General features: G+C 48.1%; 1 protein-coding gene across 5 annotated transcripts; it reads right to left on the bottom strand.

The window, feature by feature from the left end:
- Positions 1 to 349: 349 nt before the first annotated feature.
- Positions 350 to 14,878, bottom strand: LOC113489595 (aquaporin-7-like). Of its 5 annotated transcripts, none has more exons than XM_026865459.1 (8): positions 14,654 to 14,878; positions 13,373 to 13,533; positions 10,710 to 10,836; positions 7,488 to 7,614; positions 5,064 to 5,201; positions 4,552 to 4,670; positions 2,936 to 3,153; positions 350 to 2,363 (listed from the first exon to the last, which is right to left on the bottom strand). In XM_026865459.1, the coding sequence occupies exons 1-8, from the start codon at positions 14,861 to 14,863 to the stop codon at positions 2,204 to 2,206; spliced, it is 1,260 nt and encodes a 419-aa protein (XP_026721260.1). In that variant the 5' UTR covers positions 14,864 to 14,878; the 3' UTR covers positions 350 to 2,203. The 5 variants fall into 5 exon arrangements, with proteins under 5 accessions (XP_026721260.1, XP_026721261.1, XP_026721264.1 ...); XM_026865460.1 differs by having other exon boundaries at positions 13,373 to 13,538; positions 14,654 to 14,798; XM_026865463.1 differs by lacking the exon at positions 13,373 to 13,533 and having other exon boundaries at positions 14,654 to 14,768.
- Between the last annotated feature and the right edge of the window lie 2,160 nt (positions 14,879 to 17,038).

The following is a 17,038-nucleotide window of genomic DNA, read 5'->3' as shown; positions in this document are numbered from 1 at the left end:
TGAGTCCCGTAAGCCAGGAGGATCCCTTGGTTTGTCACACAGTCTTTTGTAAAATTGACCATTCAAACAGCCTTTGTCACTTTTTCATTGGGCAGGATCTGACCAGAGGCCACTGAAATCCTACAGACTTAGAAGCCCCTGATGCTGTTTCCTATACCGTAAGTTTTCAGGTTAGAACTGCACTTTAACCTATTCACTGCTGGTTTTCAGATACAACCGATTGTTTCCATTACCTTTCTATGCCATTCTGTTTTCTTATATGTGCTGGAAACACATGGTAGCAACCAACACATTTTGTGCCTAAGCTGGGAAATCAAAGTCACCATCTTCAAATAAGCATTAATTATTTAAACAGCATCATCTTTTAATTATGAAACACATAATTACATAAGACAAACCTACCTCACAGGATGTTGTGAGGCTTTCACCAGTATTTATATGGCCTTCAGAAAGATGAAGCCACCCTGTAAGTGCTTAATAGTATTTTAATAAAAATTGTAATATTTTCCTCCAGGGTGATTGGGTATTTGAAGATGCTTTTGGGAGCACATGCACAAGGATGTATAATAAGAGCAGGGTGCAGGCTGGATTGTTTGGGGGTTTTTTTTAATGCAGTGGAGTATCTCTCACTGAGAAGAGATGGGTTACAGTGTCTTTTAGTTAATCCCATCTTGAGGTACTGTGAACTTCCCAGTGTAGTTCAAAAAGACCAGAAGAGTCGGCTGTGTGACAGCTGTTCCACATCCTGCACTCACTGTTCAGAGTCCCCGCAGCTCTGGCACGCTTTGCTGGCTTCCAGCACTGCCCAGGGCCCACCCTCCGGTGCAGCTGCTGCATTGCCTGGCAGCTGCCCTCTGCTACCCCAAAATGTGAGAAAATCCTCTAATGCTCTTCAGCCCTTATAAGATGATGTGTGTCTTGTGCTGGGTGAAGATCTGCTGCAGCTGCTCTACTTATATAGATCAGCTCTAATGAGGAAGCAGAGGTGCCAGTACATGCCACCCCACCCCATGCCACCGTAATACGTTAGTAATTCTTCTAGTAGTGAGACATGAATGACCATTAATGACAATAAATGCCATATTCCAGAATTCTGTATAGCAGTGATGTTGTCACTTCCTACTCGTGGAGATCCCTGTATTGTGTGTTCATGGTACCCAGCCCTGGGACCGCAGTCACATGCTTGACATACATACCATATTTCCTTAAACAGTTTAAATAAAAATTAAGACTGTTGTCACCCCCTTGGGAACAGGCTGTTTCTGATACTGTTTTACTTTTAATCCAGTGATACCTCAAACGTGTAAGGCTGTTTGCAAGCCCACTTCTTATTCAGATGAAGATGGCAGAATTCCTGCAGGAGCAGGGCAGCCTCTTTTCACTTTTCTTGTGCATTTATTGTGGAGAAAAGGAGGATATTCTTGTTGTTTAAGCATCTGGGGATGCTGCCACAGAACTTAATCTGAATCCTTTCATATGGTGGTAGTTGAAGTCTAGCCTGTCAGTTACACACATGGTTCCATCATGCCAACATGTTCCAGCAGAGCTGTTCAAGGATTCATGAGACCTTGTGGTTTGGTTTACTAATTTTTTGGTGCTTCCTGAATGTTTGGATCAAAACTAAACAAATCAAGGGGAAAAAAAAAATATTGAAATTTCTATTTCAGACTGCCCTTGCTCTTCTCTTCTCTGTGCTCTGCCAAATAAGATGTTTGTTAGGGTCGCAGATCAGCAAGTATAAAGAAACCTAGGCCCCATGTCCCATCAGTGTAGTATCTACCTCTTACCAAAGAATATTCCAGATCAAAATTTCTTTAATTAATTGTTTCTGCCACTGTTGGATCCTGTATTTTGATTTTCATGGAGTCTTGCACCTCTGCTTTACTTTTCTCCAGAATGTGGTGATTTTTTTTTTTTTCCTTTGGTGTATTTTTACACAAGGAGATTGAGTAATTTCTTTGTGTCACAGACAGGTCTAGCCCTATGCGGGTACACCCAGTGTGTCAGAGACCCATTTTATCCGGTTAATCAGAGTAGGTTTACTGAAGACTAGTCCCTCATTTCTCCACCTGCAGGGTAGAGAAAGGGTGTGCTCCAGCAGCACCACTGTGTGTGCCCTTCTCCACTTGGTTACCCTTTGGCTGTCAGTCCAAACATCCACCTAGGCTTTGCTGTCAGGCCTTTACCTTGGAGCATGTGACTGTCACAGTGTAGAACTCTCCACCACTGGCTGTCCTTTCTCATTTTCACATTCCAGGACAGGCTGGTTGTGAAAATCAATGAAGAGTTTGTGGATTAAAACACCAGCAAGGCTTCCCAGAGTTGGAGCCGTGAGTGGAACCCACCACCAGTGATGTCCAGCCCTAAAATGAAACACAGAAGAGGCAGCCGGTGAGCCAGACAAACCACTGCCCTGCTGCTGCATGGCACAGGGTAGGTGAGCTGAGTCTGCTGGGGCCGGAGTGAGCTGTCTGAGCAGAGGTGTCTAGTCCAAATTCACATACTGGTCTTAGACAAATTCTCTGTCCACCAGTAAAATTGCTGGAGGGAGGGTCATTTTCCCCACTGACCTGGGAAAGTGGCCCTGTACTGTCTGTGGGTTTCTTGTTCTCCTACTGAAATAGTCTGGGTGATCCTGATGAGTGTGACTGTCAGACAGACAGACATGCACCCCTTTTCCCTCCCCATTTCCAATAATACCTGCACCTCCTCTACCAAGCTCTCAAAGATATTTTCTGGAAATGTAATGAAAGATTTTGAGTACATAATGCACAGGGCTCATCTATGAATAACGCTTGCTCTCTAAGTATGGAGAGTGCTCTCTGCAGCAATACCATCACTTAGTCCAAAGAAAAAGGCTTCATGACTGTTTTATGTTGGGCTTATCTCCTCTCCTCGAGATCTGAGCAGTGTAAAAGCAAAATGGGTCACTCACGTGAAGACGTCCATTCCCCAGCCAGCAATTGCCGTGAAGACCCTGGGGGGCAGGTCCCGGGAGGGGTTTATGGCGTAGCCTGTGTTCAACCCCATCCCCAGGCCGATGCCCAGGACCAGGATACCCGTGAGAAGGGCCTGTGTGCCTTTCAGGGCTGCATTGTTTTTCTCATCGTGGATGATCAAAATGCCCAGGAGCAGCATCACTGTTGCTGTAAACTGCAGGAGAGGGAGAACAGGTCAAGGAAGAGAATGGTGAAGGCAGAAAGATCCTGCTCGTTAGAGAGGAAGAGATTTCCCACAACGGAAGAGCATGTGGGATTCATGATCTGATCAAATCACAGAGGACCCTAATTTTTTTCCCTCCTCACAGGTGGACTGAAGAAAATTCTTGACTCATTTCCCAGCAAAAATGTCTCCATCTCATGACCAAAAATGCTCTAGGACTGATACGAACTTCTCAGCACTGTCCTCTTCCTCCACTTTTCAAGTCAGTGGCATGGGTTATTTTAAGTACATTTCATCTAACAGAGGCAGAGCCATAACAAACTGCTAGCAAGGCAAATCTGATCTTCCCTAGAGGGAGTGATGTTCTCTATAGCCTGTTGTGATAGCCATTTCAGGACTAAAAGCAGATACTGGATTCTCATGTGGGAAAGCGAATCTGCTATCTGTGACAGTTATGTAGCTGACATTTGTAGATCTGCAGTGCCCAAGACATCAGGAACTGTGGTTTAAGTAGAGGTAATGACTCCTGTCTCTGCTTCAGAAAATGCAGCTGGAGAGCCCTGAACTACTTGCAGAGATGCCAGCAAAAGCAGAAAGCTGCAGCTCTTGACAGCGCACTGTCACTCTCATTTGCTTTCTTGTGCAGCAAGGACACTGCATGCTCCACAGGAGGCTGAGTTATCAGGTCCCCACCTGTAGGCTCCTCAACTCTCCCCAGGCAAGAGTTCTGTCAGCTCGGAGACTAAAGCACAGGCTTTCTCAGGTTTGAATTGGAAGTGAATCTTCCTTCTCCAGTATCCCAGTGTTCCACATCCCCTGAAGCATCCCCTTCCTCTTTCTGGACACCTGGACATTGTGTTTTATGCTGGGAACCAACTGTGCACTGTCTAAATTGGACTGTTCAGACCCCAGAGGTTCAATCCAGACAGTCTGTGTTCATGTGAAGACAATCCCGGGTCCTCTGTGCCTGTGATGGGCAGACAGCAGAGCTGCCTGGGAGCATGAAGCAAGTGTAGGATCCAAAAAGGGGATGAATAGTTCAGAGAGCTGCTCATAGACCAAAGGAGATGGTTCCTGATATAGCCTAGCTTCCCGTTTCTTGGGCTGCATGCAGGAAAGTTGCTTGAAGGGCACTCAGACCATGCTGCAGAGCAACAGGCATTAACTTTTAGGTTTGCTCAGCCCTCAAGGTGCCTTAGATCCTACCTGTCAGGCATCTACCTGGATGGTGGGCTCCTTGGAGTAGAGGTGGTGATTCTGTCTGCATACATAGCACTGTCAGTGTCCCCTGACTGTGTCCCCTGACAGTGTCCCCTGACAGTAGCAGACATGCAGTATCACCTGCTACCACCCACCTTCTCCTAGCACACCACGGCAGTCCCCACTGACCTCTGTGAAGAAGCCCCCCACCAAAGATACGTAGGGAGCAGGGTAAGTGGAGAAGATTGACGCTGTGGCAGTTGGTCCTGTTACTGTAAAGTTCCCCTTGGTGTAGTCATACAGAGCATCTAGAAAAAAATGGGAATTGCAGGAGTTAGCACAGAGTTCATCTCACATGGCATGTATGCAAGTCCACCATTGCAGCCAGCACAGACATCAAGGGGAAGAGGCAATGGGAGATATCATGGAGGTGACGCAGCTACTGGCCTTGAGCTGGGGACAGGTTTTGGTAGTGGGAGTGCCCTGAGCAACAGCAGCTGTATTCTCCAGGAACTGCACATCCTTCCCAGGGATACCTGGGCCCTGCTCTGGCCTTGAGCTATGCAGGTCTGTCCCACAAGCCAGGAGCTCACCCTCCTCACCCAGACATCATGCTGGGTACTGTAAAAGGTTTTTGACAAACTCAGTTAAGACTGAAATGGTGCCCACAGCAACCCCTGTCATAAAAGACACAACCATACCATAGTAGAGGGCAAAGACGGTGGCTGCTGCCGTAAAGGAGCCCAGGAACTGTCCAATGAGATAAGCTGGGAGCTTTCTCCAGGGGAGGTTTCCTAAAATGCAGTGTGTGAGGGTGATGGCAGCATTCAGATGTGCTCCTGCAAAAACACAGCAAAAGAGAGTGTCCTCAGCCCTGATGCAGCTGTTTTGGAGCATGTCCTACACTCCACCATAATAACCACCCAGACCTTGCACCAGAACACCAGGACTCTCTAGGAGCAGGGTCTCCCTCCTGCACAGACTCAAAACTGACATGTTTTCCATGGGAAGCTGAATGATACAGGACAGAGAGCTGCTAGCTTCAGTCTTCTAAAAATTCTGTAGACCACAGGCTGCCTCCGAAGAGTGGGTCATCTCACCTGCAGAAATAGCTCTCTTGGCATGGCATGAGTTTCCCTTTGTATGGGCTTCTCTATTCAGCCTAAGGGGAGCCCAGAACTTAGGCTCACCACCCACCTTTCCTATGGCTAGAGGTAGATGAAGCAAATCTTATCCCAAACAATTGGAACGCCTTCTGAAAACATCTGATAGACAAGCAGGGCCTCATTGTGGCAGAGATGAGCACCCCGGCTGATGGGAGCTGCAGGCCCTTAGCATATGTGTCAGGCAAGGCATAAGACGCTGGGGAAACAAACTTCAAAATCAACCACTGATTGCCTATGTCTTCATGTCTGCAAAGCAAATCCTACACAGGGATCTCAGCAGGGACTCAGATTAGCTCTTAGATGTCACTGCCTTTAGAAGGGGTTACCAGGATGATCAATCCTGCCCAGACCATGATTCCTCCCACAAGTATGGAGCAGATCCTGTCCTTCCCTTGCAGAGTTTGTAATCTTGGTCTGCATTTCCTTACGTCTCTTAGTAGGTGGCTTTCATACATTGCAAGACCAGTTTTCCCTGTTTTGAGGAGACACTTTCTATGGAGGAGGTTGGTATCACAATGGTGTTTTTGGAGAAGGACTAGGTGGATCCAGGTTTAGTGTCCTCATTACAAACAACGTTTGTTCTCCAGGTCTCATCTCCCCCTCGAGTACAAAGGAAATGTTTGCTTTTCCTGCCTAGTAGGTGTAAAGTTTGGGTGTCAATAAAAGTTCCAACATTAGGGGCCATCTCCTACTCCAGGCTCAGAAAGGGGTAGGATGCAGACACACATCATCTCTTCAAAGTGCAAGACAGAGTGAGATGAAAGCATATGTACTGCCTGCTTTGGTCCCACAACCACAACTGAAATGGGCTGAGAGTCCTTTTTCTTTGAGCCTCTAATCCTTTGCAGGTATGACCAGTCATTTCAGAGATCACAAGAAGCATCTTGTGACACAAATGAAGACAGATTACAATGCCAGGAAGCCCTGAAGCTGGTTCTGGAACCAGAGTGTTGCTGACTGATCTGAGACCCCTTCTCCCATTTACCAGCCCTCAGCAGATCAGCTTCACCTCAAATGTCACCTGGAACTGCAGGGACCTACTTTCCTCAGCCTACTTTCCCCAGGATGTACCCACCAGATCCAAAAGGACGGGGAGACTGAGAGCTGACTGCTCACATGGAAAAATTTTCCTCTCCAAGCCATCCCCATCTTGGACATCTCTTTCTTCCAACAATTCAAGAGCAAGGACTTGCTTTAATTTTCTGCTCACTAGAGCCCTTAATCTCTTCTCCTGGAGCAAATAAATGCAGAAATTGCACAAGGCAAAGGTAATGCTCTGTCATGTGAGAGATACCACCCCATGGTCCTGAAACACCACCTCCTGAGTTCATGTGGGTGTGTGTGCATGGGTGTGGATGATAAGGAGAAAATTTGCATACCATTCCTTATTGCAACATCGGCAGTAAGCTCTCCTTTGCAAAAAATTATTTACTTCCCCATTGTTCATATTGGCAGAGTGTTTTCAGAGCTCCTTGTCTCCTTGGGCTGTGATGGGATACCCCAAGTGTCTAATGGGGGGGCACTGCTGAAATCTGGCTTCGCTGACCGCAACAGGAGTGGGTAGCCAAACCTCCACCACTCTCCCCATCCTACTTGCCCCTGTCCCAGCTAAAGTCACATATTTGAGGTCAGCACACTGTAGGTATCCCGTGCCTGTCTTGTCCTCTGCTTCTCCTGACCTTGTCATGCCATCGCAGCGTCTCAGCTTGACCTCAGACCTGCCTCCTCCCTGCAGACTTGACTGTGAACACTGAGTCATGAGGCTGACCCTGGGTTTGGTCACTAGACCTGCTCTGCTTTTCTTACATGGGGCCCCTAGAACAGCCTTTTTTTCTGTTGAGGGCACTGCTCTGCCTTTCAATGCCATCACCCACCTCTCCGCAGACCAGTCATGCTGCCCCCAATGCATGTTGTCTTTATAGGACATAGAGATGTCCCATGCTCAAGTGTCCCACTCACCAGAGATTCCTCCAGCTGCATGGATGCCCAAGGTAACACCAATGCCAAATCCCAAATTGATGCTCAGATGCTGCCCAAAGTCTCCTCTTCCTAATACCACTTGTGCCACAGAAGACAAGCCAAAGACCTAGTGCATGGAAAAAGGAAGAGAGAAAGGAGTGTTAAAAGTAGTGTTATTGCTGTGGTGGACTGAGCTTCTTTGCTACTTTTCCTGCAATACTAATAAATTCCCAAAGACAGCAAGACTTTAAGGTGCCCACAGTCAGAAAATGAAGAAATAATTACCCTCCCCTTCAAAAACTGCAGCAGTACCTGCATCATTCCTCATTGGTGTCTATCACACCAAACCAGGCGCTCTAGTCATGGTTGGGTATGGTAGACAAAACCCACCAAGATCAAGGGCTCAAGAGGGATCACTCGCACAGCCACAGTAAGGGTGTCTGTACCTGAAATCAGGGATTTGAGCCAAGGGAACATCACTGCAGACCACCCGGAGACGGTGCCCAGGCCAGATGGAAGGAGGCTGCTCAAATTCTGGTTGTCTTTCTTTTCCTGGTGTGCAATTTATTGGCCAAAAAAGTACTTTGGGCAGCACACAGCTATTGCCAAACTGAACTCTAATTTTGGTAACTTATTCTGGTGAAAAACAAGGAAGGAAATTCTGGTGTGACTTTTCCTTTCAACATATATACTTTCAGTTATAAAACCACCAAAGTTTCAATATTTTTTTAGTGACTAAATCAGAACCAGGAAATAAATTTAAAAGTAAATACTGTTCAGCAGGAAAAGACATATTCAAGAAATTGCTCTGGCCTGAAAGGAAATTCAATTTCACTTTTTTAATGTGGTCAGAGGGTGGAAAAAACAGTTCTTTGCACAGGTCTTGGAGAGGTCTTTCTTTGCACTGAAATCTGGAGGAGGACAAAGCTTCTCTTGAGGTCTCTGCCTTGAAAACCACTTAGGGCTTGGAGAGTATATCCTGTTCTCTGGACTGCATCAGTGTTTATCCAGGATGACATGTCCCTCCATTACAAAAAAGTCAGTATGTTCTCCAGCATCTAAACTTCTCTTTTGACTGTTCTATTTCGACTGTGATTTTTTTCTAGCTACTCTGGCTGGCTCCAAATTTTATTTATCTCATGTGTCTGCTCTCCCTCTTTGCTTTCAGACATCACCAAAATCCCCTGTTCCCCAGAAACGTTGTTCTTATCTCTCTCATATACACAGACAACACTCTGCGTTTTGCACAGAGCTACAACCTTCACAGTGTGAGCCCTTCTCAGTCTGCCTCAGCAAAAGCCCCAAAAAAGCAGTGTTTGGGATATCACCCAGCATCTGCAAAGCCCTTACAAAAACTCTGCCTACTCATCTCTGACTTTTCCAAAGCCACATCCAGAAGAAGCCAAATGCATAAGGCACAGGTTTTGCAGAACAGCACGCAGGTGCAGAGAGGGGTGCAGGGCAGGAGAATGGCTGTTGCTGCATAGTATCCTGAAAAAAACACAGGACAGGCCACAGAATGTATTTTTCAGCACAGATTCAAACCTCTGGCCTCTTCCTCTGTTCTTACCCTTTTTTTTTTTTTTTCCTACTTCCCTACTCCTTGTGCTGTTTACTCCCGCTGCCTGGTTTCCTCCTTTATGAACATTGCCAGTCTATTACAGTGATAGGCACTTAGTGCTGGTGTCCAAGTAACAGCCATCCAGGCATCCTGGAGATGCATCCAGCACATTCCCTGTTGAGCTGAGGGCCAGGGGGTGCTGAAGAGCTGGATGCTGGAGGCTGCATTCTAATGCTGGATGCTGTTTGTTGCCAGCCCTTGATGGGGGTCCATCAGCAGTGTCCCTCCTCCTACTCTATTCCCTCATGGGGAATCAGTGAAGAAGAGTCAATGGGAGCTGCAGGGTCCAAAATCTGCCTTGGACTGTCAGAGTGCAGGGAAAAGTCTGCTCACCATGCTGCTTCCCAGAGACAGCCCTGGCAGGACACCTCTGAACTTGTCCTCTATCACCCGGGAACTTCCACCACCAAAAACCAAAGGGAATGGAAAAGGAAAAGGGTTTGCTCGGCACCAGCTGAGGAGTCACAGATGCCTGTACTCTGGCTTCCAATGCATGCAAAACTGCTTGTGTAGTAGAGTGAACCTCAAGGAGCTGGATGTGCAATAAGATGTGATAAAAAGCAAGCATCCTTTGTACATGTAGTCGTTGTCCTTGAAAATAAGCACCTTTATCTGTACAGACAGCTGTGTGAAAAAGTCCCCATGCTTACACAGATCTTATCTTCCTCCTGTGCAAATCTCCAAGTACAAGTTATCTCCAGCACTTCCATTATAGTCTCTGTCCAGTCCAAAGTGTCTCAGCCCAGGCTAAGGCCAGGGTAGTAAGTTGGCACAGACAGCTACTGGACTTTTTCAAGGGGAGGATCTCATTTTGCTAAGTTGGTCCAACACAGGAAGGCTGTGGTCCAGGTGGGCACCTCACCCTCATCTGGCATCAGTTCTGACTGCAAAGCCTTCCTCACCCTGTCTCCAACACCTCTGAAACAGGCGAAGAGCAAAAAAACACTTTGCTTTTTTCTGCATGAAACATATTTCTCATAAAGGAAGGAGTTTCTGTATGATTTGGATAAGCACTGTTCATTTGCCAACAAACCAAATGCAAAATCTTGGCATGCTTTACACCCAGTGATTATGTTTCCTAACAGTGGGTTGTGGCTCCAGAGAGTTTCATGGGCATTTATTACCCTGGCAACCCGGGGTAAGAGGATCCCCCAACCACACCATTGCCTCTGGCACAGCAGGAAGAAAATCCTCAATTCACTGCATGGGATCTTTCAGGGGGTTTGGCACAAGTGTTGCATTGCCCCATCTGACCAGACACTGCTCTTTGGTTTCAGTCCCAGAATCTCTCATTTCCCTCCTAGAAGAGAACTGAAAGAGCAGCTCATCCCCAACTGCTTCACCCTCTCCCAGTGCCCACCTCCCACCCTACACATTGCTTTTTTTCCTCCAGAAGGTTTTTGACAGATGGTCTACCTGATAGGAAGCCGCAGTCCCACCAGAACAGAGGAGTGAGCAATAGCAACCAGCTGCTGAGCAACCCTGAGGTCGTGGCAGGAAACCACCGACTTTACAAATTAGTGCTGCAGTTACACTCTCACCCACCCTGCACACACGCACACTCACATGCACGGACACACATGGGCCCATCTCTTCCTTACCATGAGGATGAACATCCCCAGTGCTTCTGCCAGCAGCTCCCTGACGGTGCCGCTACGAATCGTGAGCGCCTTCTGAATCTTCTCCAGCATTTTGCTCTCTGGCTCCAGCCTGTAGCCGTGGGAGCTCCTGTTGTGACAGCACACTTCATTGCGCTGAGCTAAGTTACCCTTTGAAACCTGGCACCCTCCCTTCACCCCCAGACACCTTCATTCATTTGGTTAACGATGAACAAGTCAATAAACTAGCAGCCAGCTTCAAAGCTTTCACACACACGCTTGCCATGCTTTTAAAACGATATGGTAAGGATGCAATATTTCTGCTACTGGGGCATTGCAAACGCTCTGCCTCTACCCAGAAGCAGCCTATCTCCAGATCCGTGGATCTGTAAATAGCCTTGGTGTGCCCCTAAAGCCTCTGTCTTTCTCCATAAGCTTTTCCGCAGAAACTGAACAGGAATTTTGGCTCTGCTCTGCATTGCAACCCACTGGCTGGTGGTTTGGTGTCATTTTTTTTTTAACAGGTGGGATTAGCCTGTGCTTTGGAGGACTATTTGGATGCCCAGCCTGCAGTGGGGATGCTCTGACTGGAGCTGGTGTGCACCACTGTCTGCAGCTGGGAAGAGCTCAATGCTTTGAGCGTTACTTCAGGTTGAATATTTGCTCTTGCTGAATGCATCTGTGTGTGCCCCTCCCATCACACCAGTGGAGAGCCTCCCCACCAGCCCCCTGGTCTGTTCTCTCATGGGGGGCAAAGAGACACCGGTCTTGGCAGTGGTCACCAGAGACCTTCAATCTCATCTGGCTGCCAGAGCAGAGCCCTCACTGCCCTGATTCCTCCTCCATCTCCTGATTCCCTGTGCTTATCTCCCTACTCACCAGATGCTCTTACCTCTCCACTGTGAAAAGGTTTTAATACCTTTGTTGAAAAACTTGAACCCACTGAACCCTCAGGACCTTTTTCTGCAAACCTTGTCTTGTTCTCCACTGGTTTTCTTCACCTTCCTCTCAACCTGCTGCAGCTTCTCAGTGTGACTCTGGAGGGTACACAGTGCACAGCTCTTTGAGGCATTACCAGCAGCTGCCCCGATGGGGACTTGGCACTCTGATCATGCTGCCCTCCTGTCATCTCCCTCTGCACCACTGCATTGCAAAAGTTTTTGTGCTTTTCTTTCACCCACAGGACACTGAGCAGCTGTATGGAAGAACCTGTGAAGCTGATTCTCCTCTCTGTCCATAGATGATTTTTCTATCTTGTGTCAGGGAAGGGCTTTATGGACTGGGGTAAATCCTCCTCCAGCAACAGCTCAGCTCTTGACCTCAGTGAACACCTGGCTGAATATACAGTAATTTACTAGTCTGTCTCTGATACTAAGGACCATCTAATCGTGATGGATGATAACCAGCCTGCTGGCAAGGGCGCTCCTACAGCATATTTCCAGGTGGTAAGGTTTTTTGTTTTATGAGTCTGTGAGCCAAGCTGTGGCACAGAAAATGTGGCCAATAAATCTTTCCAGGTCACTTCATTCTCTGCCATACAAATATTTATTAGTGGAGCACACAAACACAGGCCCTGGAGCACAAGGTCAGGGTGGTGACAAGAGCCTAAAGTTTCTTCTGTACATGGGAATTTCCAGCTGACATGTGAAGCTGAGGTCCTGGCATCAGCATGTCTTGGAGATCTCCCAGCCTTTCTCAGATGGACGAGCTGTGAGTGGGTCAGCATCCCCCCCAGCTGGACCTACAACTTCAGTTTTCATTCCTAGATCTCAGGGAGTCTTCCAAGTGGATTCCTCCCCTGTGGGCAAACAAGAAAGCTGCCTGTCTCTGAAAGGCTTTATCTCCTGCATTTAAACATTAACTACAGGCATCTCCATATTCTAATTTGGGCTGAAAAATGGACAGGTACTTCCTGGGAACACCAGGCTCCTATAGACTTGCAGTCTTCTCAGGAGAAAAAAGCCATCCCAGTTTGCAATAGAAATCTTTTATATTTGCAGCATAATCCCTGATAATGCCACCAAATTCCCTAAAACTCCAGCATGCTTCTAGGATAGCATCAAGGATCACTAGCTATGTTTCTTGTTAGTGCTTGTCTTTTTACACAGGTCATTCCACAAGATGGCACTGAGACATTAATTTCTCCCTTAAAAGTTTTCAGAAGGGTTCCTCTGTTGGCTGCTGAAAATGTGAGAACCCTTTAGTTTTAGGGTTCCTCTGGGCATTTTTAAGCAAAAGTGATCTGTCAGTGTTCAAGGAGGGTAACAACAACAAAACAAAACATCTTTCTATAGGTCCTGCAGGGCAGAGCATCTCTGTTCCGACAGCACTCAAAACTGAAGTGTGTGAACCTGTGCCTCCACTTCATAATCAGCAGAAGAGCTGTTCATCCCCACCTAAACAAGCATCTGAGGCCAGACCCATGAGTCATGCTGGATGTTGGCAGTTTCCCTCCAGCTCTGCTCTGGGCCTGTGGAGTGATTGACTCCAGCGTGCACACCCACGTGGAGGTATCTACCTCCAGGTGAGCTGGGATGCCCTCCCTCCCTGAATCCAGATGTGCTGATCTTGAGCGAGCACAAACAACCACGTGAGTCAGCCAAGGGCTGGAGTGCAAAGATCTGCCAGTTGCCCAACATGACCTGTTCGTACTTGCATGGTTTCACCTACCTGCAGGGCTGACGAGGATCTCTGGTGTCACCAGATATAGTCCCCTATTGAGATAGGCAGCCACACCACATCTTCCCTTTTGTGACCTGGCCAGTCGCCATTTTAGGGATAAGTGCTTTTTGCCCCAACTCCTCTGGAAGTCTCTTACCAGCCCTTGCTGCTCTGGAGATAAGAGATTTTCTTTTACTTTTCAGCCAAAGCCATTTGTTCATGTGCCAGTGTTAGACCATCACAGTCATGAGTTAACTTATTTCTTATAGGTTCTATCCCTGAAGTTTTCCTATAACATTTGTTAGAAGAGTGTTAGCTGCTTGTGCTTAGCTCTGCACTGCCTCCTGATGTTTAACTTGACTTGCTCACAGGTTGAAACTTCACTCAACGTTGACCCTACAATGATTTTACCATGTTTTCCACTGCACATTAAGCAATCACCTGCTAAACCAAACCCATTTTCTTCCCTAAGGCAGGTGTGCTTTCAGCACTAGTAATAAAGGCCTCAGTTTGTAGGGGGAAATTTTGGCACAGTTGAGGCCCACTAACTGCTGGTGATGATACACATGGTACTGAAGAGGTGGAGGAACAACCCCCCCTGGGCCCTGATAGAGCAGCCCTGGGAAGGATCAGCTCCCAGGGACTCTAGGGCAGCCATGCTTCTGCAAGGAATAACTTCTCTAACTCAGCTTGACAGTGCACATGTTTCCTCTACACCCAGGAGCTCATTTAACTCTTAATTGCGCTTATCAACAGCTGGAACATCGCCACTCCATTAGCTTCAGCCCTTCTGGTGAAACAGTAACTTCTCCCCAGAGGCTGAGACATGTCTGAGCAGACAGCACAGCAGAGGAGCTCCTCACTGTGGATGAAGACAGCTTGCTCCTCCATCAGGCCAAGTGAACAAGGCACTGAGACATCTCCAGGCCCCTTTAGGAAGCAAGGCCTGGTCAGAGACACTGGTGTGACCTTAGCTGTCCAGAATAGACCCCACTTGACGTATCCTAGAGCACCTGCACACAGTGGTCTCACATTTAATGCTCATGGGTCTACCTCCTCCTCTCCCTTACGGATGGCAGGCACTGAGCAAGTCGCAGACACCCCAGATATTTGTCTCTCAGTGGAGGCCTTTGCTCTCCGTACTGTTACACAACTCCCCATTCCCAGGATACCAGCCTCCGTGGCCTTTCAGGTCACCCTGCACACCACCATCCCTTGCCCTGAAGCTGGACAAAGGCACATCACCTGCACATGCTCCTTTCCAGTGAACGCGGGCTAGCTCTTACCGTGCCTGGTAGGAGTGGTAGCTGAAGACACCAACGGAGGAATGTGGTGGCAACGATGAGTAGAATCCTGCTCTGGACTGCAGTCCTCCACTTCACTCCCCAGGGGCATGGTTCCTCCCCACCCCAGACTGCTAAATCTTGCTCAGCTGGAGGTAATCCGCGAGGCGGCGGTGTCAGCAGGAGGAGAATTACATGGCTTTTGTTGGTCATTAGGGTGAGAGCAGGGTTGTCCAGGAAGGGGTCGCCTGGGGTGGCACTGTCCCCATCGTTGAGCAACAAAGCAGAAAGCACCTGGGCTCCCCTGGCCAATGACCTACCCACCTCACCTTGGACCACCCTCCCCTCGTGCCCTCATCTGGCTTACCAGACAGAATCAGGTCATTTTTACGTGCAGCAAAGTCTGACGTTTTTTGAGGCACCCAACTAGCTTCAATCTGGACAAAGCCCTGGAAAGTCTCCCCCATGTGCTGGTATAGGACATTCAACCGAGAGAGAAACAGAGGCACTGGGGCACCCCAAGTCCTGCAAGAGACTTGTGGTACCTGTGGGATTTCCACTGAGGTCCTGCCAGCTCCTCACTTGCTGTCATCCCCCATTCCTTGTACCATCCCTGACCTGTGAGCATCTTTCTCTCCTGACCTGCTCAGGACCAGGCTCCCACCCTACCCCTGTGTGGAAGCATCCTCCTGACTTCCCTGGGACCCTGCTGCAGGGCTCCCCAAGACCCAGCTAAAGAGCAGGGGGGTCTGTGGGTGCAAATGCTTCTGCCAAGCTTTCAGCTGCCTGCTTGGGTCTGCTTTCAATCCACAGATAAGGTGAAATCCAGGGAAACCACAGGGCTCACAGGACTTTGTCACCCTAGAGATAAGAAGAACTAAGCTTTCTCCTGGAGGAGTGTGAACACCCACACTCTGAAAGGAGAGATTAAAGGAGAAAAGCTGCAGGCTGGGAAGGAGACACTGGATGAGCTGGATGAGGCCCTGAAGTTGCAGAGCCTGGTGGAACCAGCATGCTGATCTGAATGTTTTCCTGCTTGTGACTGTTCCCCAGAGACAGCAGAGAATGGCTGTGTCTTCACCTCAGGATGTATGCTCTTACAAACAGTGCCACTGACAAAACCCCTTTTACCTGATCTTGTGTTCCCTCCTCTATCTCATCCCTCCCCCAGTCACTCCAGTCCAGGACAGTCTACAGGACCCACCTGCCCAGCATCTTCCTAGGAAGCACCAAAAAGGCGTGAGCCTGTGTTAATAGTCTCAAAGAGCAAAACCAGAGCAGGACCTGGTGACAGGAACACAATCATGGCTGCTCCCTCTGGAGCAAGGCTGAGCCAACAATCAAAAAAGTCATCCTTCACACTACCAGATGTTTAAGGGTGGGCTGCATTCAAACATTCCACTCACATAAGACACGCCTGTAAACCCTTCAAGAGATGATGCTAAACCCAGAGGCAGACCATCTCCACTGCTAGTTATACAGATATTTTGTGTGGTGAGGAACCAACAGGTGACTGCTCATTGTCCATATATAAAATCAGAGATTTATGAAAAACCCAGGTGTCAGCCACACGACTGTGTTCTTCCATATCACTCCTGCCATGGGGTGTCCAAAGACCATCCAGCAGCTGGCATGACTCACGTTGGTGGTGAGCAATGCCTGCTGTGTGGGATTTGACTTTGCTCTCTCCACAGGGGAGGGAAAGGCTGGGATGTAGGTGTCTGGATCAGCTTTCTCAGAGCCAACCCACCTCATCCAAGAGGGCTGCTGCTGGTGTGGACGTGAAGGCATCCAAAGGAAAGCCCTGATAAGCTCCCACTATCATGGCAGGGAGGAGATGCCACAGATTCCTTGCAGACACACACACAAATCCCCTCGGATGCTACCCAGCATTTCAGTGGGGGTGGAGGTTTGCTCCAGCATCTGCCAGACACCATCACACTTGTGCTCCCCCAGGCCCTTCAGTCTCTTGTGCTGGTTTGGGAGATAGGAAAGGTGTGGTGGATCTGGATGATTTTCTGGTCATTCCCATCCTGTCGGTTCATACATGAAAAGCCACTGACCCAGAGCAACCCATAGAAACTGAGAATCCATCTTCTGGTGTCACCTGGACAAGAGTCAGTTTTCCTTGCTCATGTAATTTCTCAACACAAGTTCTGCATGACAGAGTGTCATCTTCACAAATTGACCAACATGAAGTCTATTTCCCTAAGCACAGAGCACCACATGTCAATCATTACTGGCAGTGCAGATGTTCCTAACCCATGGCAAATACTAGATATTGTCACTGGTCTTTATTGTCCCTATGTTTGTTTTCACATAGACACACTAACACACATCCACATCAGTCATTTCCTAATGAAGAAATAACTGTTGCATACCATCTTC

This window comes from Athene cunicularia, assembly GCF_003259725.1.
Source record: "Athene cunicularia isolate RWA chromosome Z unlocalized genomic scaffold, athCun1 chrZ_part1, whole genome shotgun sequence".
Taxonomy (NCBI): Eukaryota; Metazoa; Chordata; class Aves; order Strigiformes; family Strigidae; genus Athene; species Athene cunicularia.
Note: the sequence above shows the minus strand (reverse complement) of the source record. Positions and strands in the feature narration are given on the sequence as shown.

Excerpts from the sequence above, each read along its gene's own strand:
- LOC113489595 (XM_026865459.1), bottom strand. The coding sequence starts at position 14,863 with ATGACCAACAAAAGCCATGTAATTCTCCTCCTGCTGACACCGCCGCCT. Across the intron at positions 7,615-10,709 it reads TGGGGATGTTCATCCTCATG|GTCTTTGGCTTGTCTTCTGT; the intron begins GTAAGGAAGAGA and ends TCCATGCACTAG. Across the intron at positions 2,364-2,935 it reads TGGGGAATGGACGTCTTCAC|GGCTGGACATCACTGGTGGT; the intron begins GTGAGTGACCCA and ends GTTTCATTTTAG.